We start from the raw sequence: 27,299 nt of genomic DNA, 5'->3' as shown, positions 1-27,299 counted from the left end.
TCTAAAACGCAAGAATATTCCCTAACGATATGAGTATGGTTTCACAGGAAAGATAATCTTCCAAACGGTTCTAAAAATTTTGTAAAGTAATGTTGAAAATTCCAACCAAAGTGTTTTATTATATTAAGTATACATTTTTTTTAAAAATTTGATTTTGTTTTTAACCTGATTTTCTTTAGAAGATTTTATGCGGGAAAAAATGAAAAATTAGCCAAATAAGGACAGTAGGTAAAAAATTTGAAATTTAACTAAATATTTCCTGAAAACGTGAAAAAAAATTTTTAAATGCGAAAAATGCTCTTATAAAATGCCTAAATATGCGTAATTTTTATTACAATTTCTTTGCAAACATCCATCTACATGTGGTATTATGGAATCGGTTTCGTTATTCGTAAATCACTTTTTAGTCCAGAAAATAATGTCAACAAATTATTCAAAAAACATTAATATCGTTTAATAACTCAAAATATACATCCATATTCACAAAGAAAAAAATAAAAACAAATGCACAACAATAAAATTCATTAAAAAAAATTCACAATAGAAATACAATTACATAGATACATATCATACAGTTATACATTGAAAGTTGAACAATTAATTCTTATAAGTACATCATGATTTATTGCATTCAATTAAGTAGAACTTAGGTTTGAAGAACTTAAATCACAAAGTAGTATACTTTCTATACAAAGGAACAAAAAAAAATCAAGAAGAACAAATACGAAAAGAAAATCAAATCGAAGTGAAATTTGTTTTGAAAAAAAAAATGAACAAGCAAAGTTTCAGACCAATCTTGGAGTTTGCAAGACCTCCATACTACGAAATTTTCTACTTAATTTTGAAATTTGCAGGAGCTCTTTATTTTTGGATTATTCGAAATTCGAATTGATTTCTTTTCTATTTTATAAAAAAATTTCAATTTCAATTTGATAAGTATTTCAGAAATACTTGAATTTCTGTTCCATTTTTTTTACCTAATGATTATTTTGATTAAACATAAACATTATTTAAACGGTAACAAGAAGATACGCTAGGTAAACGTCACAACACAAAATCATCGTAGACGACTCGAAAGAAAAATATAAAAAAATTAGGTACTTACATTCATGCGCATAATTTATTAAAAATTCGCAGGGTTTCGTTTATTTAACACAATTTCGTTCCCATCGAGGAAATGTTAACATTTCACAATAGGAAATAATGATAATAATAATAAAAAAAAACACACACACATAGTAACAAAGTAAAAAAAAAAAATACGATTTTAAAATTAATACAATATAAGTAAAAAAAAATGAGTATCACATATAAAAAATATCGAGAAAACTACTAAAATTCGAATTCAAAAAAAAACGACGAAAAAGGGGAAAACACATAAAGAGAGCTAAGTAACAACAGAAAAAAGAGAGAAAAAAACAAACTTAAATTTAATTTGAGCTTTACGTTATACATGCGTCGCTTGAGTGGTATTTTTTGTTGTTATTTGTTGCGTTTTATTGGCTAGTATATATTGCGAAGAATTTGAATTTGGCATTTTTAATGCTAACTGAGGAACTGAACCATTTTTAATATTAGTGTAAGGCGGAGGTGGCGGTGGTTGGCCTGGATTTGGAGGAGGCGATGGTAACGGATTATTGTGATTAACTCGCAGGTACGGATTACCGTACGTAGCCGAGTATCTTAAATCTAACGACGTCGTCGATAAACTGGACGTCGTGACTGTGGGCGACACGCCGTTCGAAATGGTCGTCGAAAGAGGCGACGTGTAGTCTCTGGAATACTCGAGATATGGCACAAATCCGTTATTATTTTGTCCGTCCTGTAGGATTGATGAAAATAATCGGATTAAAAATCAGTCAGTCGTGAAAAGATAGCTGTATGAGAAATAGATTTTGTACGTACTTTATTTTGGAAGACAGGATCGGTGAAGTCGCCGGACGAATATCGATTCACCGAGTATCGTTGATCAATGGGTACAGGACCGGCTAGAGGGACTGCTACCCTGGTAATAATGCTATCCGAATCGCGACCACCTCCGTAGTCTGATTCGCAATTTATGTTACTGGCTGATGAACCTGTTCGCATTTCTAATTTCAGCTCGGATATGTTTGATGATTTGTCTGATTCTTTGCATTGTTTTTCTATATTATTTGCTTCCATTTCTGTATTGGGGACAAAGAAAGTGATATGTAAGGTCAGATCAGTAATTACATATTATGGAATGGCGAACCACGTAGAAAATTTTCGTTACCGAAACTGAAATTAGTACCCTAGACAAGTTTTTTGAGTTCAAACATTTTTTCGACACCCAAACGTTTTCTGGCCTAAATATTTTAGTACCTAGGAAATTTCTTAACATAAACGTTGAAAATCTAATGCAAATTTTTTGGAGTTTCAGTGTTTGATACTGTAAATAAAAATACAAAAAAAGAACTCAAAAAGTAACGTTTTTTGTAACTGATTTTTGTATTTTTATTTGCAAATTTTTCATTTTGATGGGTCAATTTCAAAATAATTGAATAGGTAGGTATTTTTAACCTCTTTCACTTTCTTTTGTCCTGAAAACTTGACAAATTTTATAACCTTTCAGTAAAAAATTGAAAAAGTGTTCACGTTCACAGTAGGTAGTAGGTACACCATCGAACAACGTTTTAAAAAATTGTGATTTTGGAGAATTTAAAAAAATCATTTGGCCAATTTCCAATGAAAAAAAATTAAAGATAAAACCCGTGTTGATCGTTGAAATTTGGTTTACATCCTATTTTTTACTTCTCAAATTGTTTGGTGGCAATTTTGAATCATTTTGGAGCCTCCTGCAAATTTTTGGAATTTTTATTTTTGAAAAAATCTCATGAAAATGACCTAAATGAAATTCAGATTTTCTTATAAACAGGAATCAATTTTTTTTGTGAGCTCTATTATTATTTTTGGAAAATATCAAAATTATTTTTCTGCTTCTTCAAATCCATAATTTTCTCTGGTGAAATATTTTTGAGAACAATTGAACTTTTTTATTGAAATTTCAAGTTGAAAAATATGCAAGAAATCGAAAAGTGAAATTCAGCGACCGAAATTTTACCTGGTTCTATACCTTCAGATTTTTCATCGGTTTTTCTAGGTTCGATCTTACGATTTTATTCGGTGATTAAAATAGGTAGGTACCTACCTACTCAATTTCTAATTAATTTTCAACTAATTGAATTTCCCGCTTTGATGGGCAAATTTTTCTCTTTTTTCTCAAGTTTGACGAAACCAGTCAAAAGCAACGAATTTTAAGAAATTAGTCTGGGAAAACATGGTGAAAATTTAAGATTTTTTCCCAATATTTACCGTTACCCTTCTCTCCTCCTCCCAGAAAAACTTGAAATTTTAATATTTTAGGGTTTCTAAAATATTTTAAATTAAACTTTTTGAAAGAAATCTTATAAAAATTAATTCAATGAAATTTTAATCAACTTTTAACATTTTAGATTTTCTTCAAAATTTTTGAATAAAAAAAACTCATGAAAATGGATTTACCTGCTTGATGGAATTTTGTTGCCCAAAATTTTTAAAATGTATCATGTTTTTAATGTTTTAGGACTGCTTTAAACATAAAATTTCATTGATATGATTGTGATTGGTATTTTATTTTCAGAAAATTCTCTTTTTCGATTAATCTGACTGTAAAAAAAAGAGTGTGCGCCGAACAATATTTTATTTTATTAATAAAATAATTTAATTAGTCGACCCTCAAGAAAAAACAATAAATTAAATAAATCCAAGCAAAATTTTAGAGGAATTCAATTTTTCTCAAAAAAACTATCAAGTTTTCAAGCACAAAAAACAAGTAAAAAATAAATGTTATGAAAACTGAAAGAAGTTCCTATTTTTGCAAACTTTGCCAACAGTGCTCAAAATGACTGTTTTTTTTTTGTTTTTTTTTTTTTTCAAAGACATTTAACATTTTTTAAAAATATATTTTTACGTTTTAAAAAACATTGAAAAAAATATCAAAATAATTCAATTTTGGTGACCAGAAGGGGCCCCGTTGAGTAATTGCATATCCAAGCAAGATGATTTAGAAACCATTTTTCATTCGTTTTTCACTTTTCATTTGATCTAATGAATAATTATTTATTGTGTTTCAAAACTTCAAAAGTGTTTTATGTAGATACCTTTTTCTCGTCGGTTCATTTATACACAGAAATGAAATGAAAATGAAAATGAAAATACAAATATTTTACCTGGAATAGTCTTCTTCTTATCTTTTCTTTGACACGTAATAATGATCATAATCAAGGTTATGAGTAGAACTCCTCCTCCTAAAGCTGCTGTTAATACTGCAGTCAATGGAAAACTCTCTGCAAGATGAATCAAATATGGATTAGTACCATAAATAAAGATTACAAATGGGTAAATGAAAACTTGTTTCATATTCAAACGATGAAATATTGATTCAAATGTAACCATATCTAGATAGGTACGTACTTTGTAATTTTAAGGTAATATCAGCCACATCTGTACCATACTGATTGGTAACGGAACAATTGTACGTGCCATAATGTTCTAGTCGAGCTTCTTTTATAATCAAGGTGCTTTTGACACCTTCTGGTAACGGATCTTCCAACACCTAAGAAAAAAATCACAATTATTATTGGGCTAATATAATAAGTAGGAAACAAATCGACAACCTAATAAATAATTTTTTCGACTTGAACAATCGTACCTAGCTAATAAAGTAATAAGTTAATAGATTCGAGTATATTTATACTATCAAATAGGAAGTGAAGGAAATGGCCAACTTACAGCATAATCTTGATGATTTGGTCCAATTTCTTGCCCATTAAAAGACCAAGTGGTCCTTTCAGGCATCGGCACAGAATAGGCAGAACATTCTAACCTCACAGTATCTCCGAGCATACTGTACTGTATACCATCTTTTTTGATCAATGGTTTAGAATTCATTTTCACATAAGCTTCCGCTCCAATATCGGGAAATCCGGGTACATGAGCTCGACAGTAATACCTTCCAGTGGTCTCTCTACTAGCAACGATGGTTAAATTGGATGATTTACCTACCACCTGTGAGAATAAAAACGAAAACCATGGTTTTAAAAAACAAATCAATATGTGGTTTCCTAACTCTATACCATTTGATCAAAAATCATTACGATACCTTGTCTCTCGCATGTATCCACGTAATATCCGGTGGTGGATTTCCATCAACGTCGCAAACCAAATTCACAGCAGTGCCCGGGTCAGCTTGCACAGATCGCGGTTTTTGTCGGAATCGAGGTCCATCTGAAAAACCACCATTATACAATATATACTTCATTGTTAATGAAAACTCTTCGCTCGTCGACGGTCAATCCGCAATATTCGGAAATCCGATTACAGTTAAACTAACTATACCTATAGTATAGGTACGAGTAGGCCTACACTATAGGCAGATTAAACACAATTCCATCACTACTTACATGTCACATCTAATGTTTGCGAATCTTCGCTTTTACCGACTAGATTTCTAGCTTCGCATTTAACTATCATGTCGTGATGTTTTCTGCTGATATTGGTTAACACAAATTCGACCGGATTTTCCGGGAATACCGGACGTTGGTTCATGTACCAGCGATACGTTACGTCCGGAGGATTAGCGTCTGCTTCGCAGATCAATTTAGCATCGGTTCCTTCGATCAGCATGTGATTATCAGGCACGATGTTTACGGTAACCTGAAAAATGATACGAAATGAGGTTAGAATTCAATTCTGGTGAGTATGTTGGTAGGTAGGGAGGGTGGGTAAGTAAGTATAAGTAAAATAGGTGATTATGAAAATGTACTTTGGAGAAAAATTTACATTTTCCACAATTTCACTTCTCAACCATCAGCTCACACCGAAACTCAATATTCACATGCAGATGGCTGACGTGCTGATCATCTTTCCTCTCTTTTCCCCCTTCATCCCTTCTTTGAATATTGGTACATATAATCGGCTTGTTTTCGTTTCAATTATTTCTCTCAGAATCCAATTTGAACAGGGGCGGATGGGGCACTTCAAAGTTATCGGGATTTGGCGCCGGTACTGATGCGACGCAAGTTTTTTTGAGCTGATGATTGGAGGGTGGGGGGGGGGTTGATTGTGACGAAGCAATAAAATCATGTGCTCTTTTTTTTGATTTTTTTTTTACCTTGAATATCTATTTTATCCAATGTTGTCATTTTGAGGGGGGAAAAACTCAAAAAGTTGCTGATTCTTTTTAAGATTTGAACAATTTGATTTTGGCAAAATTGAAATGGGTGTAAGTATTAGATTTTATTTATTGAATTGAATTAGAATTTATATGCTCAATTAAGTCAACCTAAGTATGTATTTGTAAAAGGATAAACAAAATTTTGAAAAATTCAAATAAGTTGAATAAAACTAGGGGGCTTCGCCCCCTAGGTCGCTCCGCGACCTCGACCCCCAGCTCGCGCACTCGCTTCGCTCGTGCTGCTCGCCCTGGACCTCGCTTCGCTCAGGCCTCTCGCCCCTTCGGGGCTCGCTTTTTTGACAACTCAACTCATGCCCCTGCTCCTAAATGCAAATCAGTTGAAATGTGTCAATAGCAAATTCTACTCTGGTTCTAAAGTACAATGTTTAAAAAATTCAAGTTTGAACAATATTTTTATCAATTTCTATACAATGAATTAAGGACATTTTTTTTTCTCAAAAAACTTACATCTATTCACTTCAGATTTATACCTTGAGGTGTTGAATTACTCCGGTATACTTACTGACTTGATAATTATCATCATTTTTTAGGAGTAAATTTTCTGAAATTCTACATATGTAAAATTGGGTAAAAAAAATGTTTGAAATTCTTGTAAAATGATGGCATAAAATGAGTAGGTAGTGAGTATGCTGGAGTAATTCAATTCTATTAAATGAAAATCTGAAGTAGGATAGTCAAATTTGTATCCCAAGTATAGAAAGCTTACCAGTGGTAGCTTAGCTAAGGAAGGGACGTGACTTGAGCCACCCCCCCCCGAGAGTGAAAATTAGAAAAAAAATGCACGCAATAATGAACCGTTTTTTCGTTTTTCGACCCATTTTTTTCAACAAATTTTCGCTCTCAATTCACTTGAGCAGTAATTGCACCTTCATGTCCATACAAATTATCATACATTACGAAGGGTTTCCATTACATTACCTCTAATTTCGATTTTTCATACCCAAAAATCTGGTTTTGCCCTCTCTTTGAGAAAATTCTGGCTACACTGTACTGAACCCTTCTCCATCTTCACATTAACTTTTTTACAAACAATGTTCCACTAAACATTTAAATTTGTGTGTTGAAATAGAATCCTAACCCAAAAATGATCTCAAGTGTAGAACCTCCTCTCCTTATTATTTTAACAGACACCACAATATTCCAGTTTTAAAAAAATAAAATACTATAGCAATGAATGTAACTCGCAACACAACAACATTATTCCCTCCTCAACACCCCTACGCTGTAAACACGCCCACATAGCAACGTTCTGAGTGTATTGTTGTCAGAGTGTATTGTTGTCGGTGTGCATTGTAATACATGCATTTCTACACAATAGAGAAAGTGTTTTTTCAATTTTTTCGACCCTTAATTTGAAAAATTCCGATTTTTTTTTCTTGATGACATATCTACACGTCGAAAGGAACGTTTGAAAAAAAAAATTGTCGAAATCGGTTCGATAGAAAAGGCTGGCGAACTCTATCAAGGTTTCTACTCGAAATTCTATTGTTTAAACACAATAGAAAACGTGTTTTTTCAATTTTTTCGGCCCTTAATTTCAAAATTTTCGATTTTTTTTTCTTGATGACATATCTACACGTCAAAAGGAACGTTTTAAAAAAAAATTTGTTGAAATCGGTTCAGTAGAAAAGGCTGGCGGACTCTATCAAGGTTTTCCTTCAAACATCTTTTAATATATAAGGATAGGTATGAAACTGTGAACATTTTGCCAGAGCGGAGCGAGGGCGAAAATTTTGGAAAATCCAAACTTGAGAGGTGTAAACAATGTTATTTTCGTTACTGAACGTGCAAATTTTGTAGCAGATATAATCTTGGGTCCCATTTTCGAAATATAAACAAATTGGCCCGAGCGAAGTGAGGGCGAAAGCTTTTGAAAATTCTCATTTTGAGATTCCTGAAAACGAGGTTTTTTAAATGCAAGGAGTTTGTTTTTTGGTTTTTTAAATTTTAGAATTAGAATTATTTTTTTTAGGAAGTTAATTTTGAAAAAGAAAAGAGAACAAGCTCGAGTGAGGGCGAAAGCTTTTGCAAATTCGTATTTCGAGGAGAGGCATAAAAACGATGATATTTTAATGTGAGGATGAAAAGTTTATTTTTCGGCTTCAAAACTCAAATTTTTTTTTTTAATTTTCATCTTGACTTTGAAAAAGAAAATAAAACAAGCCCGAGCGAAGCGAGGGCAAAAGCTTTAGAAAATGTATGTTTCGAGAAGTAAAAAATAATGTTTTTCTTCTATCAGAGCTACACTTTCAGCGCTGCTGAGGCGCCGAATTCAAGTCGAAATCAGCGTCAAAATTGGCGCCGAAATCCAATTTTTACCGGGATTTTTCCCGGTTCCCCTTATGGCCCATCCGCCCCTGAATTTGAATACATAATTTTTAAACCTCTAATGCAAGCAGTTAGTCAATTTAATATGTAAGTAGATAGTTGTAGGACCTCGTCATTATTTATCAAGATGGCCTCCAAGGGGAAAATGATGGGATCTGATCAGTTCTGAACAGATCTAATCCGATCAAAACTCTAGATACAGTCAGATCAAATTCAAATTGGATCGAGGGAATGCCCAGATCTGATCTGATCTATTCAGACTCAATCATTTTCTGCTAAGATCCTTCAGCATGTAAAATCAAAAAAAAAAAAAAAAAAAAAGGGTACAAAAATCCCAAAATTTTCAACTTACCTACTCATCAAAAAATTCTTGAGAGGTACCTAGTACCTACTACCTACCACAAAAAAATGTGAAGTGCATTTTTAGAATTTCTTGAGTTTACAACTTTTTAAAAAATAGACTGAATTCGAGTAGGTAGGTATGCTAGGTAAGTAACGTTTTGCATGAAATTTTCCCAAGTTTATTTTTCTCGAGCTTTCGAAAATTTATCTATAGTACCCAAGAGGTAGGTAGGTATTTTGAATGCGTAAAAATGACTTTCTCAACTCCCATTTTTCGGGTTCGAATAAGTAATAGCTTTTCAATAATTTTAATTTTGAAAAAAAAATAAACCAGCATGAACGAAAATTGGGCAAATAAAGCGTTCAAAAATTCATTACCTAACTAGTGAAATAATTCAAACAACCTTATTTTTGATGTGAGACAATTTTGCCACCTTTGAAATTCTTAAAAGTTCGACTGAATTTTGGTCAAAGTAAAATAATTGAAGCAGAAAACAATCCCTCCTCCATCCTCTCTCCCCCTCCCCTCAAAAATATTTTGTCCCAACATTTTTAGTTTGGTGCTGAGCTGGAAAATTCAAGGAAATTAACGATTCAAATGAGAATCTTGGAAAGACAGATTACAATTTTCAAATTCAAAATGTTCATCTACGAAATTTCTTTGTTATCGTTGTACGTATAATATCTCGAAACGTGTAGGCATTTCTCAAAATTTGCAAACTTTGAAGGAATGCTGATGGGGAGGGAGGGTAGGGTATGGAAGCTGCCTACGTAGACCCTTTTAAGCTCTATCGCTGAACAAGACTCTAAGAGATTAAAAGAGCAAAAACGCCTCGAATTATTATTTTTTATTAATTGAAAAATAATCAAAACTTGTAATTTTAATTTTTATATTAAAAATTACTAATTACTGAACAGAATACGTATTAAGCTAAAGTGTTGAGAAAGCTAGGTAATGTTTAAGTATGTTAGTCAAGTCTCAAACGTTAATTTTTGAGAAAAAAAAATCAATTTCAAAAGCTGAAAACATATCAATCGAAATATAAACTTCTACCTTTATGAAAAAATCATTCGAATTGTTCTCATCATCCTGCAGAAAACATCACAAAAAATGAAAAAAATAATTAAAAATTGCTCACACAAAATTTTTGAAAATTACTGAAAGACCTGAGAATGGTGTAGTGTTTTTAAAGCATATTATCGTAATTATTCTGGAGTAAGACAGGTACCTATACCTATACCTAATGGAACATTATTTGGTTTCTCGACATACTTTTTTCCAAGTGAAAATGAAAATTCAGACTTCATTTTGAACCGGGCTATGATGAAGTTTTTTGAACATCCAATGAAAAATATTTAGATCAAATTTTGAAAATTGATTCGTTGCAATTCGCTAAGAAGATAAGGAAGTGTCTTCACTGTAATTTTTCAAATTTTCGAACGATTGCTCTTACACCTTTGCCTTTCATCCATTAATCTCAAAAATGCGTAATTTCCGATGAAAATTTTACAGCTCAAGTAACCACTAGGTACTGTCGATATTTCATCCCACACACAGGAAACATTACCTTCAAACGTATAAAATCAATCCAAAAATTTGACCAAGCATTTCTGCTGCTGCTATTGCGGTTACCACTTATACAACGAGCACGATATCGAAATTAAAATCATTTAGGAAATGAAGTACACAGATATCTACCTCTGTCTCTCTAAATTATAAAATTGGGAACATACCATACTCATACGTGGGCAGCTGTAGTAGCAACAGTTATCGAAATTGGAGCTTTTCGACGTCGAATATACGCGCCAGTAGGTACATATAATATATTATAACTTTGAATAAATTCGTGCCATATAAAATAAGCTTTCGCAAATATGCATAGGTTAGGTGTGTTCTGTGTTCTATCTACTCGTACTACGAACGAGAGCAAAAAATATGTAAATTGCTAGACCACGCTGTTCGATTGCTTGCATATAAGGCTAGTTCAACTTTACCATACTGGAAATAACGAATTAATTCGCAATGAACTTCCTCTCTCCCGCCTCCTCCTCCTCCAGCTTTTCATTTTCATTTATGCACACACTATACCCATGTGCTTTCCTACTCCTGAAAATATGTACGAATACATACGCGCCAAAGAAAATACCGCGTAATTTAACCAAACTCTCAGCACCGCGCTGTATCCTCAACTTGGTTAAATTATAAAACTATCTTTGTGCAGACAGATTAACCCGTTGGGGCTCAGCTCTATGGTTTTTTTCAAGCTGCTTTCAAGGCGAAAGTTAATTAAATTTCCCCTCTTGTCTTTCATATACTAAAGCTCACAATGAAATCCCTTCCGCACAAGGTAACTCTTCGTTTCTTGAGGTTTTTTTCTATTATATAGGTCACTTTTGACCATATATAAGTTGGCTTAAAGTAGTACCGACTAAAAACGTATATCTAAATATTATTCACCTTAGGAGCATATTTCACCAGAAGAAGGATTTTCGTGCTTTGGTATGTTCGATCGGCAGCATTTTGAGCTTGGCAGACGAAAGTTGTGTTGTGGTGCTCTTTCTTTGGCCTTAGAGTTAAAATTGACTTTGCCACGAATAGTCTGCTTTCTGGTATCTGTTCGACGTAATAATGGATATCGACTGAAGGCGATTTTTTCGTAACCACGTTACCCAAACCGTCTATCCAAGTGATCTGAACAATGTAAAAAAAAATACAAGATTAGAATTTCCAAAATATTTGAGCATAAATAGGCTACAGATGTTGAAATCTTACCTCAGCTGCTGGTTTTCCACCATGTGAAACGCATTCGAGTTTTATTTCGCTATCCTCGGTCGTCTCTAAGGAACTGCCTTGTATGATGCGAGGTTTTTCCGGAGGGACGAGGATCGTCAGTCGGGCGAATCGTGATCGTATTCCAGGCTCTCCGTTTGGCCCTGGTGAGACTTGGCATTGGTATCTTGCGTCGTCGTCTAATGTTACCGGTTCGATGGCCAGACTGAAGTCACCTGTTCGGGAAATAAAAGTTATTGTAATAAAATTGAAAATCTCGTTCCATCTATATTGGCAGATGATGGACACTTAAACCTAAATTATAGTTCACGATTTTAAAGCAAAGAAATCTAGTATGAATAGGTATTCTAAAAATTTAAATAAATGAGGGTACAGTTTTCCTCAAAGTCAGAACAATTGTCTGAAAATCAAATTTTGATGATCTCACGAACGTATATTAATGACACTCCCCTTCTTTTCGCTAATTTTAGAAACCACTGGCCGACTATTGTGTTCAATGAGAAAAACTTGACCTCTTCGTGCAATCCATATACATACATGCTCCTTTTCCCATAAAATACGAGAATTGGAGGATGGAAGTGAAGGATGGCTCCCTCCATCTCTCGTTAATCTTATTTTTTGAAGGAAAACAGTTTTATAATTTGTAAAGTAGAAAACTTTGACGTTTGAAAAATGAGGAAAAAAATCATAAAATGTGGTTTAAATTACCCTCTTCCAGTGAATTTCATTAGAAATATGGACTAGGATTGGCTAAAATGAGTACAACAAGGAAATCTCTCGAGTCGAGGTGTTCGCCTCCGTTTCAAACAGGACGACGATTATTGAAAATAGCACGTTATGAAACCCCATAGCCAAAATTTTAGCAACCAAAATTCATTTTTAGATTTTTGACGAATTTTCTGAAAATTCAGGAGTCTACCTGGAAATTGGCTCAAATGTAGATAAACCCTTTAAACAGCTCAATAATAAGTCACAACTCGATTTTTAACTGCCCAAATTATTTCTAACGCCTTTTGGAGAAATCTTGAAATTCTGGAACAATTGATAACTGCGCTGGAGGCTACAGAATGACCGGAAATGATAAAAAAATGAGTTCAAAGGTCACCTAAATCGCCAAAAATAGTCAATTTTGAATTTTTAAAAATCAAAAAATTAATTCGGGTGACTGAAGTTTTGGTTATTGAAGCTTCAGATCGTGTAGGTACCTTCCAAAAATTGCAATCCCGTTCAAATTTAAAGCAGATACCATGAGAGGTTTCCTTGTACTTAAGTGGAGAATAAACATTAAATTAAGAACCAACATCAAGAGCTTGAGTCACGAACAGTGAAAAAATTACAAAATTTTGGAAGTTCCCAAGATTCCGGTGAGCTTTATTGTATCGAAAGGAACGTTATTTTGGAGTCGAGATTCCATTTTCGACTTATTTTAAATTCCAAAAATGATTAAAAACTTGGAGCAGAAAACATTCCCATAATACCAAACATTGAAGTCAAAAATTGAAAAAAATGTTGTTTGGTATTTTATCAAGTTTGAGTGATGAATTTCCGATCGAAGCAAATATTATTTTCAACATTGAAGTACAATTTCTATGTTGCATGCCATGAATTTCATTAAAAAAAACACCTAAAAAATGATTGAAAAAACGGAATACTTTCAATTTGGTCTGAAGTTCAATGAAAGTTTCTTGTCATCACAAAAGTTTGGATAACTTTTCAAATTCTTATTTTAGAAGTTTTTAAAGAAAATTAGTATCAAAATTTTTAAAAATTTCGTAGGCCTAATACTGAACATTTTCTAACATAAACTTTCAAAAAAATGAAATATTTTTTAAATAAATTATAATATGGAAATTCGATGATATTAGAAGTTGAATTCCGAATTCAGAAATGAGCTCTTGACCAAATTGAAAAACTTCAAAAATTTGTTTTAGATTCTTTTTGTGTACATACGAGTATTAACAGACTTCTTGATCATCGTACAATTTATTTCAAACGTTTTTCGGAAAACTTTTTCAAGGGAAGTCAGAAATGGGAACTTTTAGCTTTATATTTTTTCAACGAAATTCTTCAAAAATATATCGTACGAGTAGATACATATATGTTTTTTATAGGGACCTATTATGTTATAAAAACAGAATCTCACAAAAATTTCAATTTTTATTAACCCTAATTAAAATTTTATCCAGTCTTAAAGAGTTGAACTGATCCATAGAAATTGAGGAAAAAAGTAGACAAAATGATGAAATGAAAAAATGTTTTGGCCAATTTCCAAGCCTTGAAAAAATTTTATTCATTTCATTCAATTTTCAGAAGAATAGAGCCATAGACAATTGAAGTACGAGAAAAATAGGACGAAGTCATTTTTTCATTAAAGAGCAATAACTTATTGAAAAAAAACTACTCACTCATTAATTTTGTCCTGTTAAAATATTTCGAACATGTTTAATTTTTTATTTTTTTGGAATCATTCAAAAACCGACAATCTTGGGGAACGGGTCGATTCGAGTAGATTTTTACTTTTTTGGTGGCATGAATTTCGAACGTTTCGTTTCCTAAATCGGTTCTTGAACACTCTCCTCAAATTATTTAAATTTCATTCCAAAAAGTTCCATACAATGTGTTATTTTTCTTGAAGCTATTCAAAAAAATCTCCAAAATTGCTTTATAATTTTTTTAATATCATGTAGATAAATATTTTGTAATGTTTTCCCAAATTAATACTTAACAACATAGCTTTGCTGAAATTTTTGTAGTGAATTCTCGCTTGAAAGTTGAACTTTGAGGTAAGCAGGTAAATAGGAAGCTACTTAAAATATCACAATCCAAGTCCAAAACCATCTCATTTTAGTTTTTCTCCTCTTCAAAAACCACTCACTAGCCTATAGTTACCGGATTAATCTAAAAAAAATCGAACATTTCTTACCTTCTTCATCGCTGCCAATCATCGTATACCGAAAGAACTCCATCAAGCTGCGATGGGTACCCAAGGCAAAGTCATCTTTGGTCCATTGCAACGTGCCCAGCCTATTGATAACGCGACAGGGTAACGTTACACGATTTCCAACGATGGCCGTCTGGTCTTGGGGCTCGATGGCGAATCGTTGCTCGGACATGATGCCTTCGCGAGATATCGCCAAGCTCACACAAACGCACAGCTCAAAAAGTACGATTTTAAACATTACCAAACGCCTGTAACAGAACAAAACAAAAAAATGACCGAAAATTAAAACTCGATAAAGAAAAAAGGAAACTCGAATTCGCGAATAGACTAGGTAGGTACAAATATATTAACCACGCACTGCACACTTTTAGTAAGTATAAGTAAATGACCTTTCGTTATCGTCACTTCACTTCTACAAATACGAATCTAATTAAACTCGAAAACTCGATCACTTATTCATAATTCTAAAAATTAACCCAATATGATGCAATATCCCACGTACTTTCGAATAACACCGCATTTAGAAATATTACGCGATCTAAAGCTCTCACTCGAAAAAATTATATTTACGACACCGATCACGCGTTCATATAAAAAGAATTACACAGCAACAAGTTGTAAAAAAAATACAGGAAAACACCCCAAACGCGAAAAGTGTACCGGCTACGAAAGGGTAAAGTAAGACGGACGGAAGAGCTTGCGAGCACCCAACGTTCGGGCACCGAAAGGAAAAAAATCTTCGCACCCTGCTTCCGATTCGGTGTCGAGAAAAAAATCTTATAAAGAGAAGGGATTAGTATTTAGGGCATTTTATTTCCACCAATGGCGAGTCGAGTTTGTGGTACGTCATTAGGCGACTTTCAATGTAATGACATTTTTACGTAGACTGTGAATAAGTATATCTATATAGTGTCTCCCTGGCTTTAAGACACATAGACTCATCAGCTGATATATCCGACTAGACTAATTTTCAGTGCTGCCAAAAATTTCGTCGTCGCCGACGACACTTACGGTGTAACGTCCGCATTTGTACTCGTCGTCATCGTCATCGTCGTCGACTTCGTTGTTCTTGAATTAAATCTACTGCATGTAATTGGCTGACTGAAGCGAGCTTTGCCGTGAATAATTATTCGAGAGATTTAATTGTCACGAATTGACAAAATCATCCGAATCAATTGCACGTGGCTGTAGTGGAATGTCTGTCGGCTATTTTCAATGCAATGGAATCTCTTATGTGTGGACTTTTTTTTAGATGTTCTTATAGTACGTGTCGATGTATCAATCTATACGTTAAAATACCAATACCTATTTAACAATGAGGATGAGGAAGTGCGAAATGAATGAAAGTACTAGAGGGGCTGAATTTGGAAACAGCCAATGAAATGAAGAGCTGGTTCAAAGGATATACTTAGAATCTGAACATGGAACTAGCAGATGATGTATTGAGTCAAAGGAAAATTGGGTCGCGAAATGATAGATAGGCTCATGAGATATAATCAGAAGCTATGAGAAGAAGTAAAGGTAATGCAATGGGAGTTGAAATTGAAAGGTGTGGGGGTAACTTTGTGGATTAGGTAACTCGTAAGTTACGAGTATGTATTCCAATGAAATTTGCAGTCAAATAATTCTGAAGGAATTCAGGCTTGGGACGATTTCGAAATTATTCCAATGAGATCGATTATAGGCTATAATCAAATGAAATCATTTTTGAAAAAATTCAGAGTTTATGCCCAGGGATGTAAAACTAATGTACATATGAAATGAGTGGTTAATTATATAGATGGAAGAGTGTATGAGATACCTACTGGGAACTAATTAAATGGGAAGCTTTAAAAGCAAGAAGGCAAGAACGATTTAATAGATTCATGTACCTATTCTAAAAATTGAATAAAGAGGGTAGTCAATTGGAGGAATTTCTGAGTCACTCTAATGGGATTGGTAGGTCATTGATAATCTAATAGAATCATCTTAGAGAAATTCAGAGTTTATTTGTACCTTTACCTACCTATGCCATTAAAGAAATGAGTGATCAATCAGATGAATTGCAGAGTCATTCAGATAAGATATGTCGAAGCAGTCTCAATGAGATGCTGAATATGGGACAATTTGAATCAATGAGCTATTTTAATGAAATATGCATCAGTTTTCATTTTTCAAAGAACCCACAGTCAATAATATGTCAGTTTTATGGAGCTTAAAATTGATGAACAGAATCAGTAGTCAATTAGATGTCCAAAGGGATTTGTATAGAACCAATTAAATGAAATATCCTTTGTGTGGGCAATTTGATGGAGCATAAATTAATAAGATGGACTACCTATTTTAATGGATTGGAATACTTTTCAAGTAGGTAATTTTGAACGAATTCTGAGTCCAGTCTATGGGATGGAAAATTGAAGAACGAAATGAGCGATCAATTCTGATTGATTTGTAGAGTCGTTTAATGAGATGAGTGGAAGAAATTCCATTGCATGCTGGATACCTAAATTAGGCCATCCAATGATTTTTGATCAACGGCAGGATTAATTTTACCTTATACCTATCTATGCAAAATCATAAAGCGATACTCCAGCGAAAAAATACTGCCAGTAATTGAATTGAAATTGAAGGTGAATAATCTAATATGAAATGGAAATGAGATCAATTAAATAGTTTTTGAATCCAAAAAATTAAAAAAAGGAAGAAGCGAACGTGGTAGGCAGAATGCAAGACTAATTTCATGGATCATGATCACAAGGTAATCTCAGTTATTCAAAATAGATTCAGGATTTATTCATCGATGAAATGCCAAACTCAATGAATAGGAATTGAAATCAATTGGATGGGTTTTAAGATCATTTCAGCGGGTCGAGAGTTTAGTTAGATATGACCTGGGATCAAAAATATAAAATAAAGGCCAGTTTGATGAGGTGCAAAGTCATTTTTAAATGATGTGGTGTGAAGGGTACAAATAAGAGAATTCTTTCAGAAAATTTCCAAAAATTACCAAAATAATTTTTTTTCAGCTTTTGAAAATTTCCGAGACGCACATTCAACAATTGTTTAGGGGGGGGGGGATTTGACAAATTTTAAAATACCAGGTAAATATAAATACGTATAGGAAGGTGTACGTAATTTTTTTAAATGATTTGGCGATACATTTGTCGTTTTCCTCCTTCGATTATAAGGCTGACAAGGGAACCTTTGGAAATGTCCGCTTTTCATTGAAACTCTTGAAACCAAAATGTCAACAGCCTAAATTGGTTTTTTGAGAATTTTCGAAATCCAAAATGATTTTTTTTCATCGACTTATCCACCAAATTATTATTAAAGTCTTCAAACTACTCTAATATCAACTCTTTTGACCCTTTTGGAGCCTCCAAGGTGATTTTGAATTTATCCAATTTTTTTTAGATTTTACCAGCATTTTTTGAACTTATCCAAAATTTTATGAGCTTTTCCCAGCATTTTATAAACTTTTCCAAAAAATATTTTTAATTTTCCGAGAATTTATAAAATTTTTTCAGGAGGCATGTGAATTGATTTAAGTACATAGCTAAACATCAAAACAGCTATGGTCCAACTTTTATTCATTCAACGATTTTGCCCACATCATGGCTGATTTCCAAGTGGAAAATTGATATTTTCACCTAATTAAGTAAGAAAAAAACATTCAAAAAATCAAAAAAATTTTGTTTGTGAGGTAATTTTTAAAATTTGGGTGAGTGATTGTATTGTGTTCAAAATCAAAAACACCCCCCCCCCCCGAATCCGAATTATATCATTTTGAACCATTTTGGAACCTCCAGCGCGATCATCAATTTTTACGGTATGTTTAATTTCTCCAAAATACGTGAAATCTGATTCAGGTAGTGAAAAATGGAATTGTGGTCCAATTTTCATCCATTTTTTAACGAGTTTATTCACACTTGAGCCGATTTCCAGATGAACACGTCCATTATGATGAATTAAAAATCATACTAAAGGCTCCAAAATGGCCAGAAAGATGAAATTCGGTTTTGGACAAGTTGAGATCAGTTTCAGGTCTAATTATTTTATCGTTTTTGCTGAATAAGTAGGTAGAGCATGGGCTTAATTTTTTTAAAGTACATATATAGCCCAAAAAATTCAATTTTAAACATTCGAAAATTCGCTAAGAATCAAAAAATCATTTTAGGTAGCTGATGTTTTATTTATGGGATTTTCAGACCATGCTTGTATTTCTAAAAATCATGGTTTCTTTCAAATCGGCGGTAGACACCTCAAAAGATCCTATTCGTGAGTTTTCTTTTAGCGAACATAGAAGTACAATACTCACCCTCCATCACTTCTCAAACCTCACAAAAACAACTTCATACTATAAAAACACCTTCTCTTCAGCCAACTTTCATCAACTTCAGCATTTTTCATCCCCTATCTCTCCTCAAGCCCTCCTTTCCAGCACGAGCGTTCTTATTCACGAAAAACATATCAAAAATATAAACGACTCGCTCTTACATACTCACTATTGGAAAAACGTTAACATCGACCTTCTACCCCCCCCCCCCCACCCTCAACGTAGTTTTTCTCACGAAACGGCTCAAATTCGCTGAGCAATAAAAACTCTCGGCTATAAAGCGAAAATGACGTACGTAAGGGTCACAGTGTTTTAAAAAAAACACACGCGTGAACAACAAAAGAAAGAGAAATATCAAAAACGATCCATTATATCATTGGAAAACTTTTATTACTTTTACCCTCGTGCTTGTGTCAAATGATACAGAGTCTTGGAAAATGTAATAAAATTAACGCGTGAACTTGACACCTCTCTTTTTTGGCAAGTTCATTTGAGTAGGTAAGTGTGAAGAAAGGTGCTGTATACTAGTAGTTATTCATTATTGAATGAATTTTGAATTTTTTTTATTCAATTACTTTCGATGCACGAGACTCGCAACACTCACAACGAGTCAATTTATCGAGCTTTGAAAAATTTTCCAAATGGATGGTGGCTCGTACTGGGTAAACCTATCGATGAAACAAGTACCTAATTTAAAAAATTCATAGACAAGTTTTGAAATAGCTACCCATGCCGCACTTCGTGTAAATAGTAAAAGTGTTGTTTAGCATTTATCACAATTCGTCCAGCAACACGCAACCTATTCCCATATCTATAAAACAATCGCCTCTCTTTCAACACATTAAGTTAAACTTTCGATTAATTTATATACCCTCGCAAGTACAACAGGCAAAATTGTAAATATATAAAATTTAAACCTTCCCCGAGCAGGTTTGGGTATTCGGGTTCGTTCACTACCTACACACGCACACGACGACGCGAACCCTTGTCCATCGCGTAGTCGTGAAACACGCATCAGCGGTTGTTTAATTTTGGAGCCCATTGTCGCCGCAGCACGTCGCAAGTCGGGGCAATTCGAAGACCATGAGACGAATGCCAGAAAGGATATATACTTTTCTATAAATACTACCAGACGTAGGACGATCGGAGACAATGTACTAAGTATCACCTATGTCATTCACATTGCGCATTCGTCGGTCGTCTTTCTCGCATATGATATTTCTCTTCGGCACCCATCGCTGCACTGGCCGCGACCTCTCACCCTCTTCTTCCGCGCCTATCGCATCCAAGTTCATTTACAAAATAATATGTAAATCTACCGCCACCCCTGCTTCCGATTGCGTAGGTAAACAATCCGACAGAGGAATCTCTTAAATCGCGATCGACCTGCTCACAATGCTCGCATGCACGAGATGAAATTTTCAAAACGGAAATACCACTTGCCTTGTACCCCGACTCGTTGTTTCGCTGACGAGATTAACATAATTTATTACGCCATAGTAGGACCTAAAAATTCCACGCGTTTATTTTTCATTTTTTTTTTTCACCGCAGCACAATTCGATATCTAATTTTAAAAAAGCACCCTGCGTGTTGCGGTATAAACCCGTAATTTTTATCGCAGGTACGAGTGCCACCGTTTAAGATATCGTCGAGGGAGGAGGTGCAGGGTGAGGCACCCGGATGACATTTATAGTACTCCTCTACGTGCTCATCGGTAAATGCATCGGACGCGTAAATTAATAATTCCACTAACCCTGCTGTTTTCAGTGAGGACGTCGTCGTCGGTGCCTTTGACAGGGCTGTTCGAATTCGACGACACGAATCCACGAACCACGAGGCAGAGGCGAACGCGAGATGGCGATAAAATCGAAAATGGATTTTTTCAATTTACCTATATCCGTGAAAAAAATAAATAAAAATGACGAATAAATCACCTAAAATTACACCGCAGCGTGTTCGAATTATGGACGAAATATCGCGACCGCTTCATCGCGAAACCCTTTTTTCGTATTTTCTACGCCTCCCTGGCCTTTCGTTTAGCATCGAATGTGGATCTGATGTCGAAAAATCATTGCTCTGTCATATGATTGCATAAGCTTGTACGTCAATTTAAATATGGTTCCCCTCTTTTTTGGCATTGTCTCTTTTTTTAGGGAGATGATTTTTATAATCAACGTAACAGTGGAACCAGAACGACCATATTGTTTTTATATTAATTTATGGTTCTTGAATATTATGAAATTTAACAACAAAAAATGTCACTCAGGACATTAAAAACAAGTCCAAAAATTAAAACGGTTGAAATCTGTTGGAATATTACGAATGGTTTATGAAATCGAATTTGTCAGAGAAAAAAATGAAAAAAGAAGTGGTTCTAGAAATTTCAATTTTTTTGACGAGACAAAAATCATCATCATTTTTGAGTTCATCGCAAAATTTTGAATAGGTACTTTATTTTCAGCAGTTGCAAGAATTTTTTAATGTTCCGGAGAAATTATTCAAAAACATGACGCTGTGTAAATTAAAAAATTAAAAAAATGAAGTCAACTCATCACTCACTTTGGAAATTGAAAATTCCTTCATTTCCTTCAAAGTGATTATAATAATTTCCAAGTGGAAACAAAAGGCAAGTCACTGGAAATTTTCAGTAAAATCTTTTCACTGAAATTTCTTCCATTTTCTCCTCAATTTTTTCAGGATTTGCGAAAGAAAAATAGAAACACAGCATCTTGTTCCTTTTTTTTTGGCTGGCTTCAACAGCTCACAGCTTCACAAGGAAAAATCCTCACGTCAAAACAAAATTAGAATAAAATGAGCGTCATGTCACAAACCTTTTCAATTTTGAAAAAATTTCAAGATCCAGAAAAAAAGTTGGCAAAAAATTGAAACACATGGACATTTTTGACGGTTAACATTTTCGTGGCTCTAAAGCGAAAAAAATTCTGTTTTGAAAAAAAATAAAAATTTGTATGGACTGCAAAGAGCTCAAGAATTCTGAAAATTTATTGAAAATTCATTAAGGATTTTGAAAATGAAGATTCCAACTTCCAAGCATTCCATTTCGATGAAAAAATTTAGAAATTATTAAATTTTCAAAAATACAATCCCCAGAATAAATAAAAGTGATCAAAAGTCCAGTAAGTATTTCAAATAAAATTTTTACGTTTCGACTGAAATTTCAAAAAAAAAATCTTAATCTAAAACTCTACGACATTTAACTTAATCATGTTTTATTTCAACTTGATGATGTTCAAGATGTTTCCTTGAGAGCTAAAATCAAAAAAATTATCATCGGTTTGACCATTTCTTTTCTTTGTGGATTTTGAAATCTGGATTTGGAAATCCAATGTGTACTAGAAACTTATTTTGAGGGCCTAATTTTAAAAATGAATGATGACACAAAAATTCATTTTTTTTTCGAAACGTCACAATTAAATTTTTCAATCCAAAGCTTTTTCCAAATATTGACAGGATAACCAAGTTTATAAAAATTTGCGAAAAATTCTCATTTTCGAAGTTGACAGTTTCAATTTTTGAGACCAAAGTAAAAATTCGTCGCAATTTTCAGGTTTTGTGTGAAATTTTACCTCATTTTGATAGGTCACAAAGGTATATTTCATTCCGAGTAATAGAATTTTAGTTCTGAGCAGCTCTGAACTGAATATGCGAACAACTGCAAAATTGCAAATTGTGCGAACCAGTTTTCAAAAATCAGAGTTCATTGAACTCATAGTACACTCATGTGGGTGATTCTTTTCTTTTCAACAAACTTCAGGTTTCAAATCCCCTCCCTCTTTCCCCTCCGCATTTTCTTCAGGAATATCTTTGGAAATCGAAACTCAACTTTTCTAGCTTGAAAGTTTATTTACATCACATTTCATCACCCGAAGAGGCAATTTTTTTCGATCAAACTGTTTTCAATCTACATTTCAGTAAAAAATTTGCATCGTTTCATCATGTGTTGAATTTTTTTTAGCCTTCGGAGTCTTCGTTCAGAAGGGGTCAAGTACTTGTGATCAACTTTCGAGCTGACTCAACCTCTTAAATCAGAAAACATTCAAAACTAACGTCGCTACGAGTACATAATAGCTCCAAATTACGCGACGACGTTAAATTCGCTCCTCTCCAACCCTCCTCATCAACTTTTCATTTCGTAGAGCATCCCAGACGTTGTCGACGAAACGTTCCAGAAAAAAAAAATCAAACATATTACTCATACCTCGCGACGATTGCGTAATAAAAGAAAATTTCACTGCACCAGCTGATTCTAGGAATTGTCGCTCAGTCGCACAAAACGAGGTACCTATTTGTGGTTACGTTTACGTATAATAAGGTGCTCGTAAATGTTGCAACGCTGGACAATTACGTACACGTTAATGTATTTATTTTTACGTTTACGAGTGTTTTTCAGTCGAGTATCATATGCTCGAACTATTGTTCAAAAATACTTTTCACACCATCGAGCGTACCACGCTTAGAGAGAAAAAAAGAGTAAAAAAAAACAAAACGATGAAATTTTCACGTCGGCCGACTACACTCTTATAGAGCGAAAGAAAAAGCCTACAATTTCCCACGATCTTATAACATCGTTATACTACGAGGTGAAAATAAATGAGAAATATTTAAAACCAGAAATTAACGACGAAATGTGAGCATAAAATGAGGAAAAACACCGATGACCTAGTTTTTATTTATGATTCTTGCAATTTTTCCTCCTTTTTTTATGATATTTCCCAACGTTTTAGTTGTTTTTCATTAACCAGGCAGAAATGTAGATTACACAGAGACACCTCTACCTCGACTCCGTATAGCTTACCTACACCCTTATATATATACCTAACCTTACATTAATGACGTTTACACGTGATTTATTTTCATTTGTTTTTTTTTCTTCACTGCTTCTACGTTGGTTCAACGTTTCCAAAAAACATTCATTTGTCGGTTATACAAGGCTCTATATCATAGGGGCAGAAGTTAGTCACTTGAAAAATCCTCTTGTATAAATGAGAATGAGCTATAGAGAAGATGAGGCACATGTAAGTTGAACGAACTTTATGCCTTGCCAATGCCAAGTGGTGTAACAATCCCTTTCTAGCGTATCGTCTTTAGTACCTATTTACTATATTAATGTATACGCTCGAATGCAGTACAGTGGCGTATAGCGTGGTGTATGGTGTAATGTGAGTTTGCCTATTGTAATAATTCACTCAAAAAGGCCAAATACCTACGAGAATGCATTTATGGTATTTTATAAGGGTGTCTATGTTGAATAGAGGCACGTTATCAACACCTCAAATTCTTCTTCTTTGTGATGAAATTCATTCCTCTATAGTACCTAATGAGATTTCAATAATGAAAAATTTTAGCTTAATTTTACCCAACTTATTGTACCGAGTCATTCCACACCAAGATCAACCTTTTCTGACTCATATATCTTTCAAATTTTAAGATTTGTGGTCCTATTGTGAAGCCCTGGAAGCTTATATCGAAAAAGTGACTATAAATTTGAAATCAGCGCATCTGAAAACCTAATAAAGCATAGGTCGCAAGATTTTTTCCATTTTTTTGAAATTTGGGGCCCATTGTGGGGCCCAGGGGGCTCTACTCGGCAAAATGAGTTGAAATTTGAATTCAGCACTATCAAAAACATCTAAAACGATATGTCACACGATATAATTTTTTCTCTTCAAAATTTGACGCCCAAGGGGGTTTTAAGGGCCCTCAATTTTGACCAAAATTTTGAAAAATATCAAAACTGATGTGACATATCGATTGTTAGGTTTTCAAGGACGCTGAATTCGAATATCGACTTATTTTTTCGATTCGAGCTCCTCCAAGCCCCCCAGTGCCCTTATACGTAATCAAAATATAAAAAATTTAAAAACTACGTGTGACCTATCGTTTTCCAAGTTTTTGAGGTCACTGAGTTCGAATATTCACTTCTTTTTGTAGTACAAACTTTCAGTGATCCTCTAGCTCGAAAATTTTTTAAAAATCATGAAAATGTTTGTAATGGCATGTCAATTCTTACCAATTCGACATCATTAAGTTCAAATTTGACCCTTACATTTCTTTCCTTGTCACTGAATTTTTTAAAATGAGAGTACGAGAGACCCTAATTAATTGCTGGAAGCAATTATTCGCCGTTTCTTTAACTTGTAGTAAGCCCTCGAAGGTACGACACTTTGTCTAATAATGCACAGCTATATTATTAAATATTTCGTTGTCATCGACAACTTTTTCTCTGCTGCCCTGTTGGGGGAAAATCCGCGGTGAAACCCGCCAAAAAATCCGTCGCGGCTATTTGGGACTAACCGCGATCTTGTTTTTCCGCTAAGCGGAATTTATGGCGGTTTTTTTTCCGCAGTGCGGAAATTTGAAAGCGGAATAATTGCCATCGCGGTAAAGCGGTTTTTTGATATCGCGGTTTTTGATACACTGAGAAAAAACTGTGGTGCAATGTACTACATTTTTGATTTTTTAAAATCAATTTTTAAAAATAATTGATGCGTTTGGTATGCATTATGTTAATGTGTGTCAGTTTACATTGCAACTAGCGATTTGTTGATACAATTTTCGTGTCACATTGTCAACGAAAATTTCCTACCTAACTGGGGATTCGAACCTGCGACCCTACGTTCCTAACGACCTAACCTTAACCACTAGACTACGGGGCCTATCGATGAGCATACTGCATTTTGAACAATATAATTAAGCAGTAGCGGATCACAGTGGGCTGTGAGCACCCTCAAAACGCCTGTAATTCAAAAACATACAATGAATCCTAAAACAATGGTAAAGTAATATCCTCCCTTATGTTTTTGGGGTCGCAGAATACGAATTTGACGATATTTTTTTTGCAGGGGTGACTGGTGAGGGGTGAGGGGATGAAAGGGGTGAAAAATTCAAAATTTGACAATAATGATGTGTGATATGTGGAAATGTATGGTTTTGAGGGTGTAGATCACGAATTTGACAATATTTTTTTCGTAGGGGTGAAAAGTGGGGGTGAAAACGGTGAAAAATTCAAAATTTGACTATAATGATGTGTGGTATGTCGAAATGTACGTTTTTGAGGTCGCAAAATACGAATTTGACATCATTTTTTTCGTAGGGGTGAAAAGTGGGGGATGAAGGGGGTGAAAATTTCAAAATTTGACCATAATAATGTGTGATATGTCGAAATGTATGTTTTTGAGGGCGTAGATCACGAATATGACAATACTTTTTTTGTAGGGGTGAATAGTGGGGGATGAATGGGGTGAAAACGGTGAAAAATTCAAAATTTGACCATTATGATGTGTGATATGTCAAAATGTACGTTTTCGAAGGTGGAGGAAGGGTGAAGGGTGGGGGATGAAGAATTTTATGTTGGGGAGCCGTCAAAGTCCTAGTAAGAAAAAATTTATTACATTTTTAACAAAATTCACTATGATTTGACACTAAAATTGACTGTGGAGGTCGTTGGGTAACTTTCGGTCAAAAATGGCAATTGACATCTTGAAATACACCGTCTCAAGTATTACCAGTCGCTGGAATTTCCCGTGCATCTACGTGCGAAAATTTCTTCTATTCCAATTTATGCAGCCAAGTATAGGCAAAAAACGGAGTTTTAAGATAAATTTTATCTCTATAATCACTTTATAAAAACTAAAATCCAGTAAATTGATGAAAAGAACTTGCTTTCAGTTGAATTATTCATACTTGGTACATTTCGACATATCGCCCATCATTATAGTCAAATTTTGAATTTTCACCGTTTTTACCCCCTTCATCCCCCACCATTCACCCCTACGAAAAAAATATTGTCAAATTCGTGATCTACACCCCCAAAAACATACATTTCAACATATCACACATCATTATTGTCAAATTTTGAATTTTTCACCCCTTCATCCCCTCACCCCTCACCCCTACAAAAAAAATATTGTCAAATTCGTATTCTCTCCCCTTCGATAAAAAATTCTGAAAAAATTTAGGGAGGTACCCCAGGTATCCTCCAACTATATCCGTTCACAGAAAAGATAAGCTGCATTTAAAATTCAGGCGAACCACCATGGGGTAAAAGCGATTTTTTCGGCGGTTTTTTCCGCGGTTTACTCACTTCACTGGTAATTTGGCGGATTATTATTCCGCTAAGCGGGTTTTTGGACGGATTAGCCAGTTCGCTATAAAAGTCGCTTTCAAGTACATCGTCTAATCGCTTAAAAGCGGTTTTTATAGCGGATTGGCGGTTTTTTTGGCGGATTTATTCGCGGAATCGCGGAATTTCACCCAACAGGGTGGGAATGGGAAACCGCGTACTTACCATTTCGAGTGAATAAA

General features: G+C 34.2%; 1 protein-coding gene across 6 annotated transcripts in view; it reads right to left on the bottom strand.

Annotated features, from left to right (window-relative positions):
- Positions 1–429: 429 nt before the first annotated feature.
- LOC135833138 (irregular chiasm C-roughest protein-like) overlaps positions 430–27,299 on the bottom strand; it is a 327,416-nt gene continuing 300,546 nt past the window's right edge. For 4 of the 6 annotated variants that reach the window (XM_065346787.1, XM_065346786.1, XM_065346788.1 and 1 more), the window contains 11 exons: positions 14,641–14,906; positions 11,700–11,932; positions 11,385–11,618; positions 9,981–10,016; positions 5,463–5,715; positions 5,162–5,286; positions 4,792–5,067; positions 4,474–4,615; positions 4,230–4,346; positions 1,906–2,165; positions 430–1,822 (listed from right to left, as the gene is read on the bottom strand). In XM_065346787.1, the coding sequence (XP_065202859.1) occupies positions 1,448–1,822; positions 1,906–2,165; positions 4,230–4,346; positions 4,474–4,615; positions 4,792–5,067; positions 5,162–5,286; positions 5,463–5,715; positions 9,981–10,016; positions 11,385–11,618; positions 11,700–11,932; positions 14,641–14,896 (2,307 nt within the window). In that variant the 5' untranslated portion in view covers positions 14,897–14,906 and the 3' untranslated portion in view covers positions 430–1,447. Of the gene's footprint in view, positions 1,823–1,905; positions 2,166–4,229; positions 4,347–4,473; positions 4,616–4,791; positions 5,068–5,161; positions 5,287–5,462; positions 5,716–9,980; positions 10,017–11,384; positions 11,619–11,699; positions 11,933–14,640; positions 14,907–15,160; positions 15,354–27,299 lie in introns of those variants that run through there. The other 2 variants (XM_065346790.1, XM_065346791.1) reach the window with 2 other exon arrangements.

The sequence above is a fragment of the Planococcus citri genome, chromosome 1 (genome assembly GCF_950023065.1).
Source record: "Planococcus citri chromosome 1, ihPlaCitr1.1, whole genome shotgun sequence".
In the NCBI taxonomy this organism is placed as follows: Eukaryota; Metazoa; Arthropoda; class Insecta; order Hemiptera; family Pseudococcidae; genus Planococcus; species Planococcus citri.
The sequence above is the reverse complement of the archived record's forward strand: the minus strand, read 5'-3'. Positions and strand labels throughout refer to the sequence as shown.